At 37.1% G+C, this 26,526-nt stretch overlaps 1 protein-coding gene across 2 annotated transcripts in view; it reads left to right on the top strand.

The window, feature by feature from the left end:
- RABGAP1L (RAB GTPase activating protein 1 like) overlaps nucleotides 1-26,526 on the top strand; it is a 776,559-nt gene that overhangs the window by 140,057 nt on the left and 609,976 nt on the right. For both annotated transcript variants that reach the window (XM_021682815.1, XM_044915941.1), the window contains one exon: nucleotides 226-392. In XM_021682815.1, the coding sequence (XP_021538490.1) occupies nucleotides 226-392 (167 nt within the window). The remainder of the gene's footprint in view (nucleotides 1-225; nucleotides 393-26,526) is intronic.

Raw genomic sequence — 26,526 nt, 5'->3', positions numbered from 1 at the left:
AGATTTTGACAATTGATTTAGATAAGATCATGAGTATTGAGAAACATACTTGGAGAACATGGTTACCTACTTGATCAAAGTGACAATACAACATTTAAAGCTAAACATAAGAAGGTAACATGATTGGAAGGAACCTTATTTTTTTCGTAAGTGGAAAAACTTTGTTTTCTTGAATAATCAAGTAATAATAAAGCCAGCATAACATACAGAAAATTTCTGCTGCAGATAAGCGAGTGTACATGACTGTGGCGGTGGATATGGTTGTCACAGAGGTGGTGGAGCCCGTGCGCTTTCTTCTGGAGACGGTAGTACGTGTGTACCCTGCGAATGAGCGGTTTTGGTATTTCAGCAGAAAGACTTTCACAGAGACTTTCTTCATGAGGTTGAAACAGGTAGGACCTTTTGTTCTTTGCATGTAATAACTGGTATATATTTTTTCTATTCTTTTTTAACACCAAGATAATTTCTTTAGTAGTGATAAAAAGTGATAAGAATTTCTCAAATAATCAAGTGATAACGTCAAACAGTAGAATATTTGAAAAATCTACATCTAGGTTATGTAAATTAAAAAAACCCAACTCGTGTAATAATTATGTACTTTTTTCACTAGAAATTTGTACTGTGTATCTGTGAGGTTTCCATGTATTTAATAGAAACATTGCTTTATATATGTAAAATGACATCCTTTTATATATAATTATTTAGAACCAAAAAGACAGGGCACAGAAATAGCATATCTTTATAAAGTTATAATGAAAAAAATTTCCAAGTAATACCTGGGATTAATTGTCATAGTTATTTCTACCAAAATATTATATGAATACATTGTGTGACTTAGCAGTAAGATCATAAAATTATTTTAGTATTAAATAAACAAAAGTGGAGTTTCTATGACATCCCTAAATTAGGCAATGTTAGTAGGTAAAATACATAATTTTTGTTTTGTAGTGAAGGAAGAAAGTAACAGTGAAAAATAATTTGAATTCTAATAGTGTCTGTTTTGTGAAATGAGGCTAAAATGCTATATTTGAATAATGGAAATCCTTTATATACTACTTAGTACTGCCATTTCCCAAATTTAATAATTCTTGCTGCTTCATAGACTGTAATATGTGAAATGTAACATGGTAAAAGCAAGTATCTGCACAGTGAACAAATAAAGAAGCCGCTTACCCATTTTCATATAAAAAAAAACTTGTTGCTCAGTTAAGCTTCATATACTACATACTTTGAAATTACTTTGTTTTTTGTCTTTTATAAAATTATTAGAGTGGTGGTTTGACACACTTTTATTACTATTTGGATTATTTCCTTTTTTTTTGTAGCATATTCTAATGAAGATTGTTTGAACAGTATTCAAAATATTAGCCTCCTGAGTATCTTTTCATATTTTATTATGGAATATTTTCCTCCCTCCCTCCTTCCCTTCTTTTCTTTGCTTTTTTGGTAGCTTAATTGTTCTATCAAAGAATTCACTTGTCATTTTGATCTGAAGGATTATGTAGAGTTGTGTAAGAGCAAATAAAGGCTCTATATAGAAAGTGGTCATCATTCTTCTCAGTGACCATTAATAAATTATGATGTCAGTTCTTCCTCCTTGAGACCTGATGAAAAGTTACCTTCTTGCCATATCTATCTCTCTCTATATTTTTCCATATCTATATATCTGTATCTATACACACACACACACACACATATATATATGGCAAGGTAAACAAAAGTACTAAGATTTATATACTTAGATACATTTCAAGAATATATATATTAGAGTAGGTTTTTATAATTAAATGTATTTTCATGTTTTAAAAACTACTGATGTTGAGTGACTGAGTAGCAAGTAATGAAACATTAAAAATACTGTACCAGGTCCTTTCATGTGAATTAAAATTAAATCAGATTTACTTATAATATTCAGCTCTACTAAATGTGAGACTGATTTATTTTTTATGTTAATTCTTTTTATTGTGAACAATTTTATGCCACAATATTAGAAAATGTAAGTGAAATGGACAAAATCCTTAAAAATACAGTTTATCAAAATGATGTACATAGGAATAAATAGAAAATCTGAACTGCCATATGTATAAAATATGTTGAATATGCAATTAAAATTTTTCCTACGAAGTGAATTCAGTCTGAATGCCTCCAAACACCTACACACTTATGAAATACACAGACAAACACCCACATGCAGACACACAAACATGTGAACATACATGCACACACCAAGCTACACAGGCTTTCCCTGAGAATAGAGAAGGAAGGAATACTGTCTGAACACATTTTATCAGGCCAGAAAATAAATTGCCCCGAAAACGTGACAAACCAAAATGGAAAAGCCACAGTAAGCTCTCTCACATGAACTCAGATGTAGATACCTAAACAAAATATTTGCAAACAAGATTCAGCGATTTATAAAATGGATAATTACATATTATGACCATGCAGGTTTTTTTTTTTAAGTTTTTACTTAAATTCCTGAACATACAGTGTAATATTACTTCCAGGTGTACAGGATAGTGATTCAGCACTTGCATACAACATCTGGAGCTCATCACAAGTGCACTGTGAGACTGATTTAAATGAATATCAAATATGAAGAAGATGGTTTATAACTTTAATGGTATAATCTGTGTTCAAGAAAAAGTGTGGAAGGCTATGGAGACTGAAGGCATACCTGCCCTGAGTAGAAATAATGAAAAGGAAAAAAATTAAAATCTAGAGAAGTTAAATGAATTGTTAAAATTTATATGGATAATTATTGCAAGAGCTGAAACTATAACTCCTTACTGGAAGTCACACTATGCTGCTGTAAGGCTAAGATAGTTTCTTTCAGTATTTCAGAGACTGGGTTGGTTTGCAGCTATTGATAATAATTTGGAGATGTTAGTCTAGACTAGACAACATTGGCAGAAAGAAGGAATTAGGTGAGCATCTAATGCAGTTCAAGGTTACCTAGGAAACTCTGGGTCCAGACCATTCCTAGTACAAAGGATTCTGGGATGACTGGATTTGTTGAATAACCCCAGAACTAGTCCTCTACTCAAACAGGATTAGATCAGATTCCAGGGGGATAATAACAAGCCAGATGGGATTCCCTCTACCCAAATTAAACGTCAGTTTTCCTGCTCTCAAATATAGCAGGAGTTTATCTGTAGGCTAAGGGATGTATGAAAGTATGACTTACACTAATTAATGTTCATTCAGGGCCAAATAGCATTTTCACTTCATTTTCCACTCACAGGAGTGAAGAGAGCATGGAATAAGGGGACCAAATTATAGGGGATCTGGGAAAATTCCCCAGAGACAGCCCTTTGACCTAAGGCCTGACAGAGGAATAGAATTTAATTAAAGTATGGAAGAGTATCTGCAAATGCCCAGAGAGCTGGAAAGATTAGGGAGCACAGAAGAGGGGAGAACAGTAGGTGATGGTGAGAGGAAGCTAGGTCCCTGATCACATGAGGCTTTGTAGTCCATGGTAAGAGTTTTTTCTTTTCTTTTTTTTTTTTTAATTTTTTTTTTTTAAGATTTTATTTATTTATTTGAGAGAGAGAGAATGAGAGACAGAGAGCATGAGAGGGAGGAGGGTCAGAGGGAGAAGCAGACTCCCCGCTGAGCAGGGAGCCCGATGCGGGACTCGATCCTCGGACTCCAGGATCATGACCTGAGCCGAAGGCAGTCGCTTAACCAACTGAGCCACCCAGGCGCCCAAGAGTTTTTTCTAAATCAGCTTCGTTGAGGTATAATTAGCAGACAGTACAATGCATCCATTTTAGTTGTATATTTTGATGAGATGGGCAAACATACACTTGAATAACCACCATTAAAATTAAGATAGACAACATTTCCATCACTCTTAAAAGTTCCATTGTGCCATCTCAGCCATTCCTCCCCAGGCTCAGCCTCAGACAAGCAGTAATCTTCTTTCTGTCATTATAGATTAGAATTGTCTTTTCTAGAGTTTCATATAACTGAAATTGTACAGTATGTACTCTTTTGTGTAAGGCTTCTTTCATAGAACAGTGTTTTTGAGATTCATCCATGTTGTGTGTGTCAGTAACTCGTTCCTTTTTATTGTGACACGATAGACCTTTATAAGGATATACCAGAAGTTGTTCAGCCGTTTATCTCTTGGGAATTTGAGTTTCCAGTTTTTGATTAGTGTGGTTAAAGCTGCTATGTACATGTCTTTATGTGGACATAAGTTTTCATTTATCGTGGATAGATAACTAGAAGTGGAATTGCTGTGTCATATGGTTAAGTGTATACTTCATAAGAAACAGCCAAACTGTTTTCTGAGGTGCTTGATCACTATTTCACTCTGGCAATGTATATGTGTTCCAATTTCTCCTTGTCCTTGCCAACACTTAGTATTATTAGTCTTTTAAATTTTAGCTATTCATATGGTTGTGTAGATGTAACTCATTGCAGTGTTAATTTGCATTTCACATAACGATTTTGAGCTTCTTGTGCTTATTGTTCATTTATATATCTTCATTATGAAATATTCAGATTTTTTGTCCATATTTTGTCTTACTGAGTTATAGAGTTCTTTATATATTCTGAATATGTCTTTTGTCAGATACATTAGTGTAATGTTCTCACAAAATGAGTTGAAATTTGTATTTTCTATTTGCTTGAAGAATTTAGGATTATACTATTTTTTTCCTTAAATGTTGGATAGAATTCACCAGTGAAACCATATGGGCCTATAGTTTACTTTGTGGGAAGGCTTTTAGTTACCAGTTTACTTGTAACCAGTTCTGTTTACTATTGTTTTATTTCTTCTTGAGTTGTTGGTGATTTGTATCTTTCAAGAAATTTCCAGTTTAATCAAGGATATTTATTGCTTAAAATATTGTCTTATTTTCTTTTTAATGTCTTTAGGATTTGTATGATCTGCTTTTATTTCTGATATTGGTAATTTATGTAATCTCTTCTTTTTTAAATTAGCCTAGCTGGAGGTTTATTAATTTTATTGACATTCTTCTTTCAAAAAATCAGATTTTGATTCATTGTTTTCCCTGTTGTTTTTCTGTTTTCCGTTGATTCCTTTTGTTTTCTTTGTAATTTCTTTTTTCCCCCCTCCTGCTTTGGCTTTAACTTGTTTTTCTTTTTCTAATTTCTTCATGTGAAGATTAGATCATTGATTAAAATATTTTTTTTCTGGGGCACCTGGGTGGCTCAGTCGTTGGGTGTCTGCCTTCGGCTCAGGTCATGATCCCGGGGTCCTGGGATCGAGCCCCGCATCGGGCTCTCTGTTCAGCGGGAAGCCTGCTTCTCCCTTTCCCACTCCCCCTGCTTGTGTTCCTGTTCTTGCTCTCTCTCTGTCAAATAAATAAAATCTTTAAAAAAAATTTTTTTTTCTGATGCCTTTTCATTTTTAAGGTTATAACTTTACCTGTAACTACTGCTTTAGCTGCACCCATAAGACTTGATATTTTGTGTGTTCATTTGATTTGAAATAGTTTCCACATCCTGTATTATTTCTTTTGTGATTTATGGGTTGTTTAGAAGTGTATTGTTTAATTTCCAAATATTTGTGATTTTTCCAGGTATCTTTCTGCTACTGATCTCTAATTTTGTCTCATTTTGATCGGAGAACATAGTCTGTGTCATTTGAATCCTTTTAGGTTGTTTAAACTTACTTTATGACTTAGTATATGGTCCATCTTGGTAAATGTTCCAAGAGTACTTGTAAGGAATGTGTATTCTGCAGTTGTTGAGTAGAATATTCTATAAATGTCAGTTATGTTAAGTACTATGAAAGGGCTTTCTGTCAAGTCTACTCAGTTCTCCATATATTCAATGAGATCTCTCCATTCTTGTTGGAAGTAACAACAACTTCCATGACTGTTACTATAAGCAGTAGTGGTGATAGCAACTATATTACTACATGCGCTATGCTGTTCTAAGCATTTTAAAAGGATTCACATATGTAATCAGTACAACCATTGAGGTGTAGGTGCCATTATTATTGTCATTTTTCAGATAAGCATTTAGGCATAGGAAGGTTATTAGTTGGTAGATGAGGAATTAAACCTAAGAAGTTTGGCCCTAAAACTTATCCTTGTGAAATGATTATGAGAAAGGGAAAATATGCTAGTCATAACACAAAAATTGGGATTATTTTTTTTTCTGTGAAATCTTTTCTGTATGAGTCCTGGTAATTTTTGTTATATTTTACTTCAGCTTGTTTTCTTTTACTTGCATCATCTTTGACTGTTGACATCACTAATTACATTAGTATTATATGTGAAGAGCTTAGAAATAAGATCTAAGGTTTTACAACATTTGAAAAATGGGCAGTGCACTTTACCCCTCTACGAAAACAGACTCTTAGCTGCTGAAATGAAGTGATGTATGATGCTGGTCTGGAAAGAACACGCTGATTATATGGAATCATTTGGAAACTGCTTGCCTAAAAGATGCCTCCTCCAAAAGCCTTTTTAATACTAATGAACAGCTGGTATTTTACTGTTTGATGCTATTCCACTGCTTTAAAGCTTTGCTACCTGTTAAAATGCCAGTATCCCCATGAAATAGACCCTAATAACTTTTACCAGTCATATTGTCTTCATTATTGATGAGTTTAATAAGACTCTTTCCTTAGGCTAGATTTTATTAGAGGACAAGGTTAAGAAATCAAGAGGGCATTCCTGTGTGATGTGTGAAGTGTTAGTAAATTGAAGAAAGAGGGCCAAAGGCCTGTATAGCTTATTTTAAAGTTTTTCTGAGATGCCAGTATTCATTTTAGAAATGATTTTCAGTGCTTAGTTTAGTTTATTAAACATTTATTTAGTGCTACAATGTGATAGGCATTATGCTAGGTATTGGGGATACATGAATGAATAACATATGTTCTCGGTCTTTAAGGAGTAAGAATGTAGTGGTAAAAATATTATACCACTAGGTAATCCTTCCAACTGTAGAAGTATATGCAAAATGTAGAAGTCATGTTCACCAATCACACATTGGACTGAACTTAGTCTTCCTGGGGTTGTATCTCAGCTTACCATTTCCTAGATGTTTAACCTTAGGCAATATACTCCTTATCTCCAAAATGTGGAGTTTTATTATACCACCTCAGAGAGTTGTTAAAAGAAAACTTTCTTTTCCTTTACTATGATTCACACCACTTCACTTCTTACAACAGATGGGTGGGTGTTTTCCCATATCAATCAATCATCCAACTCTGTGGATACCAACTGGATGTCCTAAAATTCAGTTATGACACTACCTGGAGTTAGCACAGACCCCACAGGTTGAGGGCTCAGTCCCCCTACCCCCAACTTCAGACACCAGTCGTAAGTCCAGTTTGACACATTTGCTTTTGACTAAGTGGCTATAAATTGGAGGTTCCCACAACCCCCCTCCTCAGATTTGATAATTTGCTAGAATGGCTTGCAGAACTCAAGAAAACAGTTTACTTACATTATTATTTTATTATAAAAGAATATAACTCAGGAACAGCTAGATGGAAGAGATGCGTAAGACAAGGTATGGGGGAAGGGCTGTGGATTGTGGAGATTTCATGCCCTCTCCAGGCACACCACCCTCCCAGCACCTCCATGTGTTCACCAATCCAGAAACTTTCAGAATGCCTTTCTTTATGGATTTTTATGGAGGCTCTGTTATATAGGCGTGATTGATTAAATCATTCACCATTAGTGATTAACTCACTGATCAGCCCCTTTCTCCTCCTTGGAGGTTGGGGAGTGGGTTTGAAAGTTGTGACCCTCTAATCACACTGTTGATCATATCCAGCCCTTTCCTCCCCCTAGTCTTTAGGGGCTTTCCAAAGTCACCTCATTAACACAAACTCCAGTGTGGTTGAAAGGGGCATGTTAGGAAAAGATGCTCCTTTTACTTTTATTGCTCTGGAGCTACTACAGAAAATGGGGACAAAAACCAAATATTAAAAAAAATTTTTTTTATTAGTTTCACAGGTAGAATTTAGTGATTCATCAATTGCATTAACACCCAGTGCTCATTACATCAAGTGCCCTCTTTAATTCCCATCACCCAGTTATCCCTTCCCCCCCACTTCCCCTCCAGCAACTCTGTTTGTTTCCTAGAGTTCAGCATCTCTTATGGTTCATCTCCCTCTCAATTTTCATCTTATTTTATTTTTCTTCCCTTCCCCTATGTTCATCTGTTTTGTTTCTTAAATTCCACATATGAGTGAAATCATGTGCTATTTCTTTCTCTGACTGACTTATTTTGCTTAGCATAATACCCTCTAGTTCCATCCACATCATTGCAAATAGCAAGATTTCATTCTTGATGGCTCAGTAATATTCCATTTTATATATAAATACACTCACACACACTACATTTTATTTATCCATCCATCTGTCAATGGACATCTGGGCTCTTTTCATATGACAAAAACCAAATATTATAACAAAAGATGTTTCTTTCACCTTTATAGCCATGGAGCTTTTTCAGGAGTCAGGATGAAGACCAAAAATATATGTCTTATTATATCACAGTATCATAATTGTTATGATGAATAAATAAGAATTCATGTAAAGCCCTTTAGAATAGTGCTTGTCATCTGGCAAATACTTAATAATTATTAGCTATTGTTATTATTAATGCTAATTGACTACTTGCTTTCTTCTGTCTAGTCTGTATTCTCTTTGGGCAGAGTCCTTTCAGCTTAAAGTAAGTGAATCAATCAATCAATAAATGAGTAACTGTGGTAAGGAAGGTTAGGCTTTTGAAGGTATCACAAAGCAGAGAAGGGCATTTCATTCGGAGAAAACAGTTGAGTAAGTTCATAAAACTGATGCAAGGTGGTATGCTCAAGATATTTAGAAAAATTAGATATTACTGAAGCATCAGTACACATGGTGGATAATTACTCTAAATAGGTAGTCATTACCATGCTTAGATATTTAGAGCCTTTCCTCAGGTTGGGAGGATTTTAAAAGCTGTGAATGACCCTAGATTTGTAATTGAGGAAGGTCACTGACAACAGTGAAAAGGATGTTGATACTGGAGGCAGTAGATATGAAGTGAGTAGGCAATGGTAGTGGGGATTGTAGAACAGAGGAATTAGAGAGGCATTAATAAAGACAGTAAGATTTGGTGTTTGATTTGATGTGAAGTTGAGGGAAAAGAAGGGGGCTAGGATTATTATTATTTTTTAAAGATTTTATTATTTATTGAGATAAAGAGAGCAGGTGAGCGTGTATGTGAGTTCAGGAAGGGAAAGAGAATCGCAAGCAGACTCTATGCTGAGCTTGGAGCCCCATATGGGGCTCAATCTCACCACCCTAAGATCATGACCTGAGCCAAAATCAAGAGTTGGATGCTTAACCAACTGAGCCACCCAGGTGCCCCATGGTAGGATTACTTCTAAGTGATTGGGTGGTTGGGAGAAAAGTTTTAAGACTCTTGAGGAAAGCCAGTGGAGTTTCAGATATGCTGGCTGAATTTAATGGTCCTGTGGGGCTCCCAGGTTAGTAGGCAATTTGTATTCTGACCTTGGGAAATAAAGATTTTAAAAGTGGTTAATACTTGGGAATTGTGAATAGGAGTAGATGAAATCACCTAGATCCCAAGTGTTGAGTGAGGAGTGGAGCACTTGGGAAATAGACATTTGAAAGACTGGTAGAAGAGGATTGAGCCAAGTAAATCTAAGCACAGATACAGGGATGAAATCACAAGAGCATGAGGCCAAGGAAGGCAAGGAAGGAAATTGTTTCCAGGAGGAGAGAATGCCTGCAGCATCAGTTACTGCAGGGAGGTTAAGTAGGGAGTTGATGGGTAAATAAGAGACAATGATCTTAGACTCTAGACTTGGACAATTTCAGAGGAATAGTGGGGCAGAAGTCTGACTGCAGTTAACTGACGGTTGAATGGGAGACAAGAATGTAATCACAACCCTTGTGCAACTGGGGACAAAAGAGATGCTGGGTATAGATCCAAAGTATTAGGATACATTTTACTTTATCTTACACAGTTGACCCTTGAACAATGTGGGAGTTAAGTGTGCTTACCCCTCATGCAATGAAATTCCATGTTTAACTTTTGGCTTCCTCAAAACTTAACTGTTAACAGCCTCCTGTTGACTGGAAGCCTTACTAATGGCAAGATTTCATTCTTTTTGATGGCTGAGTAATATTCCACCATATATATATATATATCTCACATCTTCCTTATCCCAGGACCCCAAGATCATGACCTGAGCTGAAGTCAGACACTTAACCCACTGAGCCACCCAGGTGTCCCTAAAATTAGAGTTTTGAGAAAATTCAATCTATTTTTCCTGGATTTGGAAGCTATACCTAGTGATACTGCTGAATGAGCACCTCATCAAAATATGGGATGCTGAACAATTACTATTTTTTTATGTTACGTTAATCAATATACATTACATCATTAGTTTTTGATGTAGTGTTCCATGATTCATTGTTTGCATATAACACCCAGTGCTCCATGCAGAACGTGCCCTCTTTAATACCCATCACCAGGCTAACCCATCCCCCCACTCCCCTCCCCTCTAGAACCCTCAGTTTGTTTCTCAGAGTCCATTGTCTCTCATGGTTCGTCTCCCCCTCCAATTTCCCCCCCTTCATTCTTTCCTTCCTGCTATCTTCTTGAACACTTATTATTGCCAACATTTAGAAGAATGACATAGTAGATAAATTTCAAAGCAAACTAGTTTTTTTGGGCAGAAATGGTATAGTTAAACATTATGTACAAACTTGCAACTAGTAGATAAAAAAGTCCTGGAGATCTAATGCACAGCCTACTGATTATAATCAACAGTACTTTATTACAGACTTTAAAGTTGCTAAGAGACTAGATCTTTTGTTCTTGCCACAAAAAAGAAATGATAACTATGTGACAAGATAGAGGTGTTAGCTAATGTTACAATGGTAATCATATTGCAGTATATAAATGTATCAAATCAACCCAGTATATACCTTACACAACATTATGTCAATTATATTTCAATTAAAAGGGAAATTATGCATCACCTGATATTTTTCTTCTTCTTCTTTTTTTTTAACATATGAAAGGACTTCCAAAACAGCAGAAAGCAAAATTAGAATTTTGGAACATTCTGTTGCTTCAGATACCATGTGCTTATCATGTTAATTCAAAATGATTTTTAAATGACAGTTTTAAAATACCCCAAAATAGAACTTATATTGGAGATACTCATAACTTGTTAAAAAATGAAATTCAACAGAGTAAAATTTGAAGATCTAATTGGCTTTATTGCGATCTACACATTTAATGCAATCCCTATCAAAATACCACCAGCATTTGTCACAGAACTAGAACAAGCAATCCTAAAATTTGTATGGAACCACAAAAGACCCCAAATAGGCAAATCAATCTTGAAAAAGAAAAACAAAGCTGGAAGCATCAATGATTCGAGATTTCAAGTTCTAGTACAAAGCTATAGTCATCAAGACAGCATGGTACTGGTACAAAAACAAACACATAGATCAATGGAACAGAAGAGAGAACCCAGAATTGGACCCACAACTATATGGTCAACTGATCTTCAACAAAGCACTACCAAGTGGCCTGTGAGTGAAGAATAACTCTTATTTAAAGATTTGTGTTCATTGAAATTTAACAAGTAAAAACAAAAGGCTTATCACCACCCAAAGGGTAAAGTGACAGAGCTACTTGGATGTGATGGGAAGTAGCAATGTCACTGATACTTAATAATAAAATTTTGCTTGTTTCATACACACGCTGTCTTTAGGTCCAGATAATATTCTTGTATTTAAGACTGTGGTATTACTCTTAGAATACTACTTGTTCATCATTTTGAAATGAAATTATTTCCTATGAACAGAGGTAACTGCTTTTGTTTCCAGTAATGCCATGTATCATTCTTAGCTGTGTTGCTCTTCATAAAAATGTTCTCTACTTTGTACTGGTGCCAAAATGTAGTAAAAATTGGTAACAGCAAAGTTATTCTAGGTATAAAAAAAGGAAAGCATATGGAGATAAGAGTTTGGAAAATGCAATTTACTTCAGTGCACTCAATGATCTTTTATTTCATAATTAGGCATCTATGAGAAGAAAGAGTTTCAGGAAAAAAATAGGAGCAGATTTGATTGTTAGATGAAGTTATTGTAAAACAGAATTTAGTTCACCAGGGGTCAATTGAGTCAGCGCAGTGAAAACATGTAGGGGGTGGTTCTTGAATTCTTGCTTATTTTGGTGATGTGTGTGATAAACTAGAAAGAACAGTTTGAGGCAATTAGAGATAAAAAACGTTATGAAGAAAGAAATGCTTATATAATACTCATTTTATTTTTTTATTTTTTATTTTATTTTTTTTTTTAAGATTTTATTTATTTATTCATGAGAGACAGAGAGAGAGAGGCAGAGGGAGAAGCAGGCTCCCAAGGAGCAGAGAGCCCGATGCGGGACTCGATCCCAGGACCCTGGGATCATGACCTGAGCCGAAGGCAGACGCTTAACCATCTGAGCCACCCAGGTGCCCTATAATACTCATTTTAAAGATAATCTTAAATGTTATTACATTAGATTAGTTTAGGAAATCCAGAACGTTTTGAGTCCAGCACAGCATATTTTAATGCAGATTGACATTTCTTTTTTTTTAATTTCTTTTTTATTTTATTATGTTATGTTAATCACCATACATTACATCATTAGTTTTTGATGTAGTGTTCCATGATTCATTGTTTGCGTATAACACCAAGTGCTCCATTCAGTACGTGCCCTCTTTAATACCCATCACCAGGCTAACCCATTCCCCCCACCTCCCTCCCCTCTAGAACCCTCAGTTTGTTTCTCAGAGTCCATAGTCTCTCATGGTTCATCTCCCCCTCCAATTTCCCCCACCTTCATTCTTCCCTTCCTACTATCTTCTTTTTTTTTTTTTAACATATAATGTATTATTTGTTTCAGAGGTACAGGTCTGTGATTCAACAGTCTTGCACAATTCACAGCACTCACCATAGCACATACCTTTCCCAATGTCTATCACCCAGCCACCCCATCCCTCCCACCCCCCACCACTCCAGCAACCCTCAGTTTGTTTCCTGAGATTAAGAATTCCTCATATCAGTGAGATCATGTGATACATGTCTTTCTCTGATTGACTTATTTCGCTCAGCATTAATACCCTCCAGTCCCATCCACGTTGTTGCAAATGGCAAGATGTCATTCCTATTCATGGCTGCATAATATTCCATTGTATATATATACACCACATCTTCTTTATCCATTCATCTGTCGATGGACATCTTGGCTCTTTCCATAGTTTGGCTATCGTGGACATTGCTGCTATGAACATCGGGGTGCACGTACCCCTTCAGATCCCTACATTTGTTCCTTGGGGTTAATACCCAGTAGTGCAATTCCTGGGTCGTATGATAGCTCTATTTTCAACTTTTTGAGGAACCTCCATACTGCTTTCCAGAGTGGTTGCACCAGCTTGCATTCCCACCAACAGTGTAGGAGGGTTCCCCTTTCTCCGCATCCCCACCAACATCTGTCGTTTCCTGACTTGTTAATTTTAGCCATTCTGACTGCTGTGGGGTGGTATTTCATTGAGGTTTTGATTTGGCTTTCCCTGATGCCGAGCGATGTTGAGCACTTTTTCATGTGTCTCTTGGCCATTTGGATGTCTTCTTTGGAAAAATGTCTGTTCATGTCTTCTGCCCATTTCTTGATTGGATCATTTGTTCTTTGGGTGTTGAGTTTGATGAGTTCTTTATAGATTTTGGATACTAGCCCTTTATCTGATACGTCATTTACAAATATCTTCTCCCGTTCTGTCGGTTGTCTTTTGGTTTTGTTGACTGTTTCTTTTGCTGTACAAAAGCTTTTTATCTTGATGAAGTCCCAATAGTTCATTTTTGCCCTTGCTTCCCTTGCCTTTGGCGATGTTTCTAGGAAGAAGTTGCTGCGGCTGAGGTCGAAGAGGTTGCTGCCTGTGTTCTCCTTTAGGATTTTGATGGACTTTTGTCTTACATTTAGGTCTGTCAACCATTTTGAGTCTATTTTTGTGTGTGGTCTAAGGAAATGGTCCAGTTTCATTCTTCTGCATGTGGCTGTCCAATTGTCCCAACACCATTTGTTGAAGAGACTGTCCTTTTTTTCATTGGACATTCTTTCCTGCTTTGTCAAAGATTAGTATTTTGATGAGAGTTGAGGGTCCATTTCTGGGCTCTCTGTTCTGTTCCATTGACCTATGTGTCTGTTTTTGTGCCAGTACCATACTGTCTTAATGATTACAGCTTTGTAATAGAGCTTGAAGTCTGGAATTGTGATGCCGCCAGCTTTGCTTTGCTTTTTCAACATTCCTCTGGGTATTTGGGGTCTTTTCTGGTTCCATACAAATTTTAGGATTATTTGTTCCATTTCTTTGAAAAAAGGTGATGGTATTTTGATACAGATTGCATTAAATGTGTAGATTGCTCAAGGTAGCATTGACATCTTCACAATATTCGTTCTTCCAATCCATGAGCATGGGACGTTTTTCCATTTCTTTGCGTCTTCCTCTATTTCTTTCATGAGTATTTTATAGTTTTCTGAGTACAGATCCTTTGCCTCTTTGGTTAGATTTATTCCTAGGTATCTTATGGTTTTGGGTGCAATTGTAAATGGGATCGACTCCTTAATTTCTCTTTGTCTTGTTGTTGGTGTATAGGAATGACACTGATTTCTGTGCATTGATTTTATATCCTGCCACTTTACTGAATTCCTGTAGGAGTTCTAGCAGTTTTGGGGTGGAGTCTTTTGGGTTTTCCACATAAAGTATCATGTCATCTGCAAAGAGTCAGAGTTTCACTTCTTCTTTGCCAACTGGGATGCCTTTAATTTCTTTTTGTTGTCTGATTGCTGTGGCTAGGACTTCTAATACAATGTTGAATAGCAATGGTGATAGTGGACATCCCTGCCGTGTTCCTGACCTTAGGGGGAAAACTCTCAGTTTTTCCCCATTGAGAAAGATATTTGCTGTGGGTTTGTCATAGGTGGCTTTTATGATATTGAGGTATGTACCCTCTATCCCTATACTCTGAAGAGTTTTGATCAAGAAAGGATGCTGTATGGGACGCCTGGGTGGCTCAGTCAGTTAAGCGTCTGCCTTCGGCTCAGGTCATGATCCCAGAGTCCTGGGATCGAGTCCCGCATCAGGCTCCTTGCTCAGTGGGGAACCTGGTTCTCCCTCTACCTGCTGCTCCCCCTACTTGTGCTCTCTCTCTCTCTGGCAAATAAATAAATAACATCTTTTAAAAAAAAAAAGGATGCTGTACTTTGTCAAATGCTTTTTCTGCATCTATTGAGAGGATCATGTGGTTCTTGTTCTTTCTTTTATTAATGTATTGTATCCCATTGATTAATTTGTGGATGTTGAACCAACCTTGCAGCCCAGGGATAAATCCCACTTGGTTGTGGTGAATAACCGTTTTAATGTACTGTTGGATCCTGTTGGCTAGTATTTTGATGAGAATTTTTGCATCCATGTTCATCAGGGATATTGGTCTGTAATTCTCCTTTTTGATGGGGTCTTTGTCTGGTTTTGGGATCAAGGTAATGCTGGCCTCATAAAATGAGTTTGGAAGTTTTCCTTCCATTTCTATTTTTTGGAACAGTTTCAGAAGAATAGGTATTAATTCTTCTTTAAATGTTTGGTAGAATTCCCTGGGAAGCCATCTGGCCCTGGGCTTTTGTTTGTTGGGAGAGTTTTGATGACTGCTTCAATTTCCTTAGTGGTTATAGGTCTGTTCAGGTTTTCTCTTTCTTCCTGGTTCAGTTTTGGTAGTTGATACATCTCTAGGAATGCATCCATTTCTTCCAGATTATCTAATTTACTGGCATATAGTTGCTCATAATATGTTCTTATAATTGTTGTATTTCATTGGTGTTGGTTGTGATCTCTCCTCTTTCATTCATGATTTATTTATTTGGGTCCTTTCTCTTTTCTTTTTGATAAGTCTGGCCAGGGGATTATCAATCTTATTAATTCTTTCAAAGAACCAGCGCCTAGTTTCATTGACCTGTTCTACTCTTTTTTGGTTTCTATTTCATTGATTTCTGCTCTGATCTTTATTATTTCTCTTCTCCTGCAGGGTTCAGGCTTTATTTGCTGTTCTTTCTCCAGCTCCTTTAGGCGTAGGGTTAGGTTGTGTATTTGAGACCTTTCTTGTTTCTTGAGAAAGGCTTGTATTGCTATATACTTTTCTCTCAGGACTGACTTTACTGCATCCCAGAGATTTTGGACAGTTGTGTTTTCATTTTCATTTGTTTCCATGAATTTTTTAAATTCTTCTTTAATTTCCTGATTGACCCATTCATTCTTCAGTAGGATGCTCTTTAGCCTCCATGTGTTTGAGTTCTTTCCGACTTTCCTCTTGTGATCGAGTTCTAGTTTCAAAGCATTGTGGTCTGAAAATAGGCAGGGAATGATCCCAGTCTTTTGGTACCGGTTGAGACCTGATTTGTGACCCAGGATGTGATCTATTCTGGAGAATGTTCCATGGGCACTAGACAAGAATGTGTGTTCTGTTGCTTTGGGATGGAATGTTCTGAATATATCTGTGAAGTCCATTTGGTCCAGTGTGTCATTTAAAGTCTTTTTTTCTTAAAGATATTATTTATTTATTTGACAGAGACACACAACGAGAGAGGGAACACAAGCAGGGGGAGTGGAGAGGGAGAAGCAGGCTTCCCGCTGAGCAGGGAGCCTGATGCCGGGCTTGATCCCAGGACCCTGGGATCATGACCTGAGCCAAAGGCAGACGCTTAATGACTGAGCCACCCAGGCGCCCCTCATTTAAAGTCATTATTTCCCTGTTGATCTTTTTGCTTAGATATCTGTCCATTTCAGTGAGGGCGGTGATAAAGTCCCCTACTATTATTTTATTGTTGTCGATGTGTTTCTTTGCTTTTGTTTTAATTGGCTTATAAATTGGCTGCTCCCATGTTAGGGGCATAGACATTTACAATTGTTAGATCTTCTCGTTGGATAGACCCTTTAAGTATGATATAGTGTCCTTCCTCATCTCTTATTATAGTCTTTGGTTTAAAATCTAATTTGTCTGATATAAGGATTGCCACCCCAGCTTTCTTTTGGTGTCCATTAGCATGGTAAATGGTTTTCCACCCCCTCACTTTCAATCTGGGGGTGTCTTTGGGTCTAAAATGAGTCTCTTGCAGACAGCATGTCGATGGGTCTTATTTTTTTATCCAATCTGATAGCCTGTGTCTCTTGATTGGGGCATTTAGCCCATTTACATTCAGGGTAACTACTGAAAGATATGAATCTAGTGCCATTGTATTGCCTGTAAGGTGACTGTTACTGTATATTGTCTGTGTTCCTTTCTGGTGTATGTTACTTTTAGGCTCTCTCTTTGCTTAGAGGACCCCTTCAAGATTTCTTGTAGGGCTGGCTTTGTGTTTGCAAATTCCTTTAATTTTTGTTTGTCCTGGAAGCTTTTTATCTCTCCTTCAATTTTCAGTGACAGCCTAGCTGGATATAGTATTCTTGGCTGCATATTTTTCTCATTTAGTGCTCTGAGTATATCATGCCAGTCCTTTCTGGCCTGCTAGGTCTCTGTGGATAGGTCTGTTGCCAGTCTAATGTTTCTACCATTGTAGGTTACAGATCTCTTGTCCCAAGCTGCTTTCAGGATGTTCTCTTTGTCTCTGAGACTCGTAAGTTTTACTATTAGATGTCGGGGTGTTGACCTATTTTTATTGATTTTGAGGGGTTTCTCTGTGCCTTCTGGATTTTGATGCCTGTTTCCCTCCCCAAATTAGGGAAATTCTCTGCTATAATTTGCTGCAATATACCTTCTGCCCCTCTCTTTCTTCTTCTTCTGGGATCCCAGTTATTCTAACATTGTTTCGTCTTATGGTATCACTTATCTCTCAAATTCTGCCCTCGTGATCCAGTAGTTGTTTATCCCTCTTTTTCTCAGTTTCTTTATTTTCCATCATTTGGTCTCCTATATCATTAATTCTCTCTTCTGCCTCATTTATCCTAGCAGTTAGAGTCTCCATTTTTTATTGCACCTCAATTAATAGCCTTTTTGATTTCGACTTGGTTAGATTTTAGTTCTTTTATTTCTCCAGAAATGGTTTCTCTGATATCTTCCACCCTTTTGTCAAGCCCAGCTAGTATCTTTAAAATCGTCCTTCTGAACTCTAGTTCCGACATCTTACTAATGCCCGTATTGATTAGGTCCCTGGCAGTTGGTACTGCCTCTTGTTCATTTTTTTCAGGTGATTTTTTCCGTCTAGTCATTTTGTCCAGAGGAGAATAGATGAATGAAAGAACAAAATGCTAACAGGGTAACGACCCCAGAAAAATATACACCAAACCAATCAGAAGAGACCTGAAACTGGGGGAAAAGAAAGGGAAAGAAAGGAAAAAGAAAAAGATAAAAAAAACCCACAGAATATTATCAAATATGATTAGACTGGTGCATAGATCAGTGCCACACACTAGATTTTGGGTGTATTTTGGTCTGTTAGAAGAACATGCCCCCAAAATTTTAAAGAAAGAAAAACTTACATATTACAAAAATAAGGGTAAATGTGATGAAGGAATGGAATATGACTGTAAAGATGAAAATTATAAATGATTTTATAAAAGGAATAGGTAAGAAGTTGGTTGAAAAAAGAAGAGGAATTAAAAGAAAAAAAAGGGAGAGAATGTGATCAAGCAGGAGACTGGAACAAAGCCATACACTAGAGATTTAGGGTATATTTTGGTCTGTTAGAAGAAACTGTATCCCAAAATTTTAAAGAAAGAACAACATATATATATATATATATATATATATATATATATATATATATACCAAAAATAAGGTTAACTACTATGAAGGGATAGAATATGACTGTAAAAATGAAAAATAAAAAAGATTTTTTAAAAAAGGGATTGATAAGATGTTGGTTGAAAAAGGGAAAAAGCAAAATTCAAAAAAAAAAAAAAGAAAATTAAAAAAATTAACTTTGAAAGACTAAAGACAGGGGGGAAAAAAGCCATGAATTCTATGTGCTGTATTCCCCTAGTGGTGGAGTTCTGCTGTTCTCATTGATCAGTAAACTTGGTCTTGGCTGGCTGTTCTTGCTGATCTTCTGGGGGAGAGGCCTGTTGCCATGGTTCCCAAATGTCTTTGCCGGAGGTGGAATTGCCCCGTCCTTACCGGTTTGGGCTAAGTAATCTGCTCGGGTTTTCTCTCCATAGCTTTTGTTCCCTGCAAGCTTTCGGTACAACTTTGGAGGCCAAGAGTGAAAATGGCGGCCTCCCAATCTCCACCCTGAGGAGCCGAGAACTCGGGGCCCCACTCCTCAGTGTGCCCCCAGAGAAAAGCAGTCAATCACTCATGTCTCCCCCATCTCCAACCACACTCCATGCTCACCCGGCCTGTGACCGAGTGTTTCTATCTCTGTCACACGACCCCATGTGGAGTCTCCAAACCCAGCACATCCCTGTGGTGCGCTCCCGCGCTGCTCCTCCTAGGGGAGGAAGGGGAGTCTCCCTGGATCTGCCGCTTGTTGGGTCCCTGCTGGAAGAGCAGTGCCCTGACTGTGCCACGGATCACGGTTTATGGCAACCCCGAGCTGAGAGCCCGCGCCTTGGCTCTGTCTCTGCAGCTGGCTTCCCTGCTCCAGTAACTGGGAGCTCTGCCACACTCAGGCACCCCCAGTCTTTCTGTGACCCCGAGGGTCCCGAGACCACACTGTCCCGCGAGGGTTCCACCCCCGACTTAGCCACTGGAGCGACGTCCCTCAGTGGAGCAGACTTCTAAAAGTTGCGATTTTGTGCTCTGTGGCTCTATCACTTGCTGGTAGCAGCTGACGGAGGCCCCCTCCCCCGCAGTCTATCTTCCCGAATATGGCTTCGGATTCACTTCTCCGCACGTCCTACCTTCCAGAAAGTGGTCGCTTTTCTGTTCAGAGAGTTGTTGCTATTCTTTTCTTCAATCTCTTGTTGAGTTCGTAGGTGTTCAGAATGGTTTGATCCCTATCTAGCCGAATTCCTGGGACCAGACGAAATTTAGGTCTCCTACTCCTCCACCATCTTGCTCTTCCTCCCGGATTGACATTTCTTGAGATAGGCATATTTTGTAGAATTAGGTTTAAATAATTTAAATAATTTATATTTACATATCTGATTACCATGATGAACAGATTTTCTAAAAAAATGTTGCTGCTTATTATGCAGATTTAAAAGCTCTAATAATAATAAATTAAGTAACATTTAGTTATTGGAGCATCTGGCCTAAAAGGACATACTGAATTTTACATCTGATTGAAAAGGAATCACTTACTCCTGTATAGATATGTAGTGTGTATCGTGTGTATTTTGAATTTAATACATGAAAAAAGTGTTCTGAATTTGTATGTGAAATAAGTATCTCAGTTGAGGCTTGTTCTTAAGAGATAATTTTTAAAAATTCTATTAGATGTCCTTTTATCTCTATAAGCCTTGGTTTCCTAGTTATAAAATAAGAATGTAGCTTAATACTATTACTGAGGTTTTTTTCCTTCTCTAAAGTTCTGTGACATTTGAATTAGTGAGCTACATAAAAGGATTTTACCACAAATAATTCCATGACTGTTATAGTTAATTCAAAGTTAATTTATGATATCTGTGGTAGTGGTCACAGTGAGGATAAGGTATTTAAAATAAAATCCTTATTCCTAAAGGATCTCTGTGTCACCTTCTATTAATAAAGAAATGTATAAAAATCACCATTTTACAAAGAAGGATATGATAAATATTGAATGAAAATAATGTATAGAATGCTGTGGGGTTTAGCAAAGGGAGGGAGCACAGCAGTATAATGACACAAAGTTGTGCTTAAAATAAGTCCCTTTGAGGAAATACGTGAGTCATTGTTTATGAGCATAGCAGAAATTGAAAGCAGAATATATTTTAGCCTATAAGATAATGTCTGTTGTTAAAAAACAAAATTCAGACCAGTAGATTTGAAGATCTAGTTGACTTTATTAAACGATTCATGAGTCGGGCAGTGTTCCATGTAGCAAGCAGTGGGAAGCTTCACCAAGTTAAATAAGAGAAAGATATTAATATTTTTTTAAGATTTATTTATTTTAAAGAGAGAGAACATGTGTGTGAGTGGGTGGGAGGGGCAGGAGAGGGAGAGAGAGAATCTCAAGCAGACTCCCCACTGAGCACAGAGCCTGATGACCCACAATATCATTACCAGAGCTGAAATCATGAGTTGGATGCTCAACTGACTGAGCCACCCAGGCACCTCGAGAAAGATTTTAATTTTTAAAAAAATGTATTTTATTAAAAAAGTTTTGTTTTGTTTTTTGAGAAAAGTTTTTAAAAGCAGAGAGAGGACATTAAAAAAAAAATAGAGGAAAGGCATTTATTAGCAATGAATGTGTTATTTAGGCAAGGTTGCCCTAGTAAGGGAAGTAGAAGAGGCCTATCAGTAAATTTCCTAGTATTAACCAGGAAATTACATGTTCTGGTTAAAGCTTACATTCCTAGGGAGTTGAAACTGCAGTTAAGTCTTGGTTTGGAGAATGCCTAAGTGATGCCATTTTGGGTCTGTGGTTTTCTTTTTAACAATTGCCCCCTTTTGATCAAACTCTCAGCTTAACAGAAATGTGATAAAAATTGAAGGCCTTAGCGCCACTCTCAGTAACCAACATCAAGTTCTAGCAGTTTTTGTTATTCCTTTGTGTGGTATCCATAGGTCATGACATTTTTGCTTCACCTGTGGGATATTCACAGGTCATGGCTTTAGGTTCGTGTTTTTTAAGTTGGTCATTTTCTTGGTTCCTTAGATGTTCCAGGCTTAAAGAGATCATTTGCTTGGCGGTTAGCGGCTGTGAGCTTGCATTTAAAGCTTTTGAGAGAATACAATGCACCAGGGAGATTATTATGATTAGTATAAGTAGAATAATTCTCAATATATGGAATGTGCTGTAGAGTTAAGATCCCTAAGACCCAAACCAGTCAAAATCAAATAAGTCAAGGACCCCATGGAAGGAGTCACCTTTTTAAGCCAAGTGTCTTGTTCTTATATGACTGCATTTCAGCTTTCCCCAAAGTGTTAATCCAAGCATAGCAGGAGTTGTTGGATGGTGCACAGGCACCTCCTTGTTCAGCTGAAAGATGATCAAGAGCTATTCTATTGAGGACAATTTTGTCTGGAGAGTCTAAGGACCTTTGTTGGGCTGCTATTGCCCTAGCAAGAGATTGTGTAATAATTTTAATAATTAAGTTCTTCATCATAGCCTCATTTACATTTATCTCTAAACAGGGAACTAGGAACCTGCCAAAGGAGTGAATCCTGAATTGAGAAAGCCTCCTGGTAGGTTTTTTTTTCAGCTCAATAATGTGAATTTAGGGAAGTCAACCAATGAGATATCTTATTTTGCTTATGAAAAGTTAGAAGCACAGTTAGATTTCCTCCTACTCCGAAATAAAAGAGATTCCCCTGACCCTAACCCATGTCCCGCCCTTAGCAGTGGCCTGGGAGATACAGATGAGGGTGCCATCCTTCTAGGTCAATACCAGTGTAAAGGAAAAGAAAAGAAGGAGAAAGTGTTTTATGTTAAAGTATGAATTCTTGATATGCCATTTTGGGTGGAAGCAGTCTACCTTGATCTCAGCTACTTCTCTTCCTTGTCAGTTTGTTTTAGAAGTCTCTACATCTCTAGTCCTTTGAGTTAGGATCCAGGAAGCCTTCTTTAACCTATAGATGACAGGCTTAATCATAAAAACATTAGAGACTTAACAGTAGTTGTCATAATAGCATGAGACAATGAGGGATGAGCAGAAGGTTGTATAGTGATAGAATTTTGAGAAGTTTGCAAGGTTTTTCTTAAGGCTTCTATGATTTGTCCAGTGAAATGGGTGCCTTGATCACTGGAGAGAGTGGAAAGTACACCCCAAGTGGGAAACACATTTTTTAACAGGTTTTTTTGTTTGTTTGTTTTTGTGGGGGTTTTTTTTTGTGTGTTTTTTCAACCTTGTGGCAAGGAAAGGCTTTAACCCATCTGGAAAATACTTATACAGTAATAAGAACCTATTGATAACCCATACTGAGTGGCAGTTTGATGAAGTCCAGTGCCGAATGTTAAAATTTTATAGAAGTGTCTACGCCAATGTCTGTTGATGATTTGAGTCATCTTAAATGTACTACGGTGGGTAAAGGAACGCCAACACTGAAAATAGGGCTTGGCAGGGAGCCAGGAAGAATCAAGTGGCCTTTGCTGGCTTCCCATAACCCTGTTTATTGAATTTATGGAATTTATGATCATTATTTGTCAATATTAATTTTTTTTTTTTAATTCCAAAGCAGAGTGTTGCCATAGGACATTAGAATGGCAGAATTCTGGCAGTGAGGGACCATTTTTGCAGAAACAGAGTGGACTTCACATGTGCCATAGTCTTTTTTTTTTTTAAAGATTTTATTTATTTATTTGAGAGAGAGCAAGAGTGAGAGAGATCACAGAGGGAGAGGGAGAAGCAGACTCCCTGCTGAGCAGAGAGCTTGATGCAGAACTTGATCCCAGGACCCTGGGATCATGACCTGAGCCAAAGGCAGACGCTTAACCAGCTGAGCCACCCAGGTGCCCCAGATGTGCCACAATCTTACAGATATAATCTAGAGAAGGCTTAGCATTATTTAACAGTATTTCCCATGTAATTTGTATGTTAAATATGCCTAATTAGTTTAATAAATCTTTTGGAATATTCCAGGTCAAAAGACTTTTTTTTTTTTAAAAGAGTTTCATTTTGGAAATTTTGTCAAAAATATCAAAAAAGGTTTTAAACACTTATCCAAATAGGATCACAGATCATTAGAAAACTTAATATTTAAAAGGTAAAGAAACTTATGCAATTATCCACAGCAGACCAAAGTCCAAGAAAATTTTGTCTTTTTTTAAGAGATTTATTTATTTGACAGAATGTGCCCGGGCCTGCAAGCAAGTGGGGGAGGGGCAAGGGGAGAGGGAGGAGAGAAGTGGACTTCCGGCTGATCATGGAGCTTGAGGCAGGGGTTGATCCCACGACCCCATGAGGTCAGAGTGAGACACCATAACTGAGCCACCCACATGCCCTGAAAACTTTTGTCTTTTTAACAGAGAAAACTGAATTTTAATTTTATACCAGCTCAATTTTGATAATAACGGTTATTTTTATTTTTTTAATAGAGCTTATTTTTAAAAATAAATTTATTTGAATGTTAGCCAGTTAGACGACACATGAAAATTATTATTTTTTATTTTTTTATTTTTTTATTTTTTTAAAGATTTTATTTTATTATTTATTTGAGACAGAGAGAATGAGAGAGAGAGAGCACATGAGAGGGGGGAGGGTCAGAGGGAGAAGCAGGCTCCCTGCTGGGCAGGGAGCCTGATGCGGGACTCGATCCGGGACTCCAGGATCATGACCTGAGCCGAAAGCAGTCGCTTAACCAACTGAGCCACCCAGGCGCCCGAAAATTATTATTTTTTAAAGATTTTATTTATTTTAGAGTGAGGGAGAGCACATACGAATGGGGGGAGGGGCAGAGGGAGACAGAAAAGGAGAGAAGCAGTCTCCACACTGAGCATGAAGCCTGATGTGGGGTTGGATATCAGGACCCCGAGCTCATGACCTGAGCCAAAATCAAGAGGCAGATGCTCAACCAATTGAGGCACCCAGGAGCCCCTAAAATTTTTTTAACCTTTCCCCCCCCCAAACCTACAGTTTTTTCTAAATTCTGATTTTGTTCTGTTTTTTAAAAATCAGCCTCATTTTAGGAAAAAATAACTGTTTTTCTCCTTAGCAAAAAATATATCTCTATTTCTTGTGCCCCCCCCTTGTTTTTTTAACTGAAAATATCTTACTTTCCTGGTATATGCTGATGTTTTTCTTATTTTTCTTAGTAGTTTTAATTACATATATTAGAATTTTTAACCCTTAGAAACCTTAATTTTTAGCAAAAACTAGTAGGTAAGCAATGGTGCATGTTCTGTCATATCAGCATTTTTAAAATTTGCAAATCTATGAATACATTTTAAAATTTCTAGAAGCATGTGCCTTTTTTAAAATGTAGCATTGACATATCCAAATATCTTTAGTTTCTCTGTAAGAAGCAGTCACAAGTAGATAAACATGTTTATTAATTAATGTTTTAGTAATTTTGTCTTACTTGGAAATGATCTAGACATTTAATAAATTTAACTTAACTCATTATTTAACTTAGCCAAACTTTTTTAGGTTTTAAGTGACCAAAAAGACTTGGGGAAACTATTGTTGAGGTGGAAGAATTTCCTGGGCCCTTCAAGGTCCTTTTAGTTGGACTAAGAATCAGGTTGACAGGAGAAATCAAATTCTCTTCTTCCTCCCTCCCTTCCTCCCTCCCTTTCTCCCTTCCTTCCATTTCTTTGTCTTTTTTTTTTTTTTTTAAGTTCCAGTATAGTTAATGTAGGGTATTATATTAGTTTCAGGTGTACAATACAGTGATTCAACAATTCTGTACATTCCTCAGTGCTCATCATGGTAAGTGTACTCTGAATCCCCTTCACCTGTTACACCCATTCTCTACCCACCTCCCCTCTGGTAACCATCTGTTCTGTGTAGTTAAGAATCTGTTTTTTGGCTTGTTTTTGTTCTTTGTCCATTTGTTTTGTTTCTTAAATTCCACATATGAGTGCAATCATATGGTATTTGTTTCTTAAATTCCACATGAGTAAAATCATATTTCTGACTGACCTACTTCACTTAGTGTTATATTATACCTTCCAGATCCATCCATGTTGTTGCCCCTGACAAGATTTCATTCATTTTTATGGCTGAGCAATATTCCATTGTATATACATACCACCTCTTCTTTATCCATTCATCTATCCGTGGAAACTTAGGCTTCTTCCATATGTTGGCTATTGCAAATAATGCTGTAATAAACATGTGCTTATATCTTTCCAAATTAGTGTTTTGGTATTCTGTGGGAAATACCTGGTAGCCGAATTACTGGATCATATGGCAATCCTATTTTTAATTTTTTGAGGAACTTCCATACTGTTTTCCACAGTGGCTATACCATTTTGCATTCTGGCCAAAGTGCACAAGGGTTCCTTTTTCTCCTCATCCTCACCAACACTTGTTATTTCTTGTGCATTTGATTTGAACCATTCTGACAAGGGTGAAGTGATATGTCATTGTGGTTTTGATTTGCATTTCCCTGGTTATAAGTGATGATGAGCATCATTTCACATGTCTGTTGGCCATCTGTATGTCTTCTTTGGAGAAATATCTGTTCATGTCTTCTACCCATTTTTAATTGGATTATTTGTTTTTTGGGTGTTGAGTTGTATCCATTCTTTATATATTTTGGACACTAACCCTTTATCAGATATGTCATTTGCAAATATCTTTTTCCATTCCTAAGGTTGCCTTTTAGTTTTGTTTCCTTCACTGTGCAGAAGCTTTTTATTTTAACGTAGTCCCAATGGTTTATTTTTGCTTTTGTTTCCTTTGCCTTGGGGACCATCTAGAAAAAAGTTGCTATGGCTGATGTCAGA

This window comes from Neomonachus schauinslandi, chromosome 6 (assembly GCF_002201575.2).
Source record: "Neomonachus schauinslandi chromosome 6, ASM220157v2, whole genome shotgun sequence".
Lineage (NCBI taxonomy): Eukaryota > Metazoa > Chordata > Mammalia > Carnivora > Phocidae > Neomonachus > Neomonachus schauinslandi.
The sequence above is the reverse complement of the archived record's forward strand: the minus strand, read 5'-3'. Positions and strand labels throughout refer to the sequence as shown.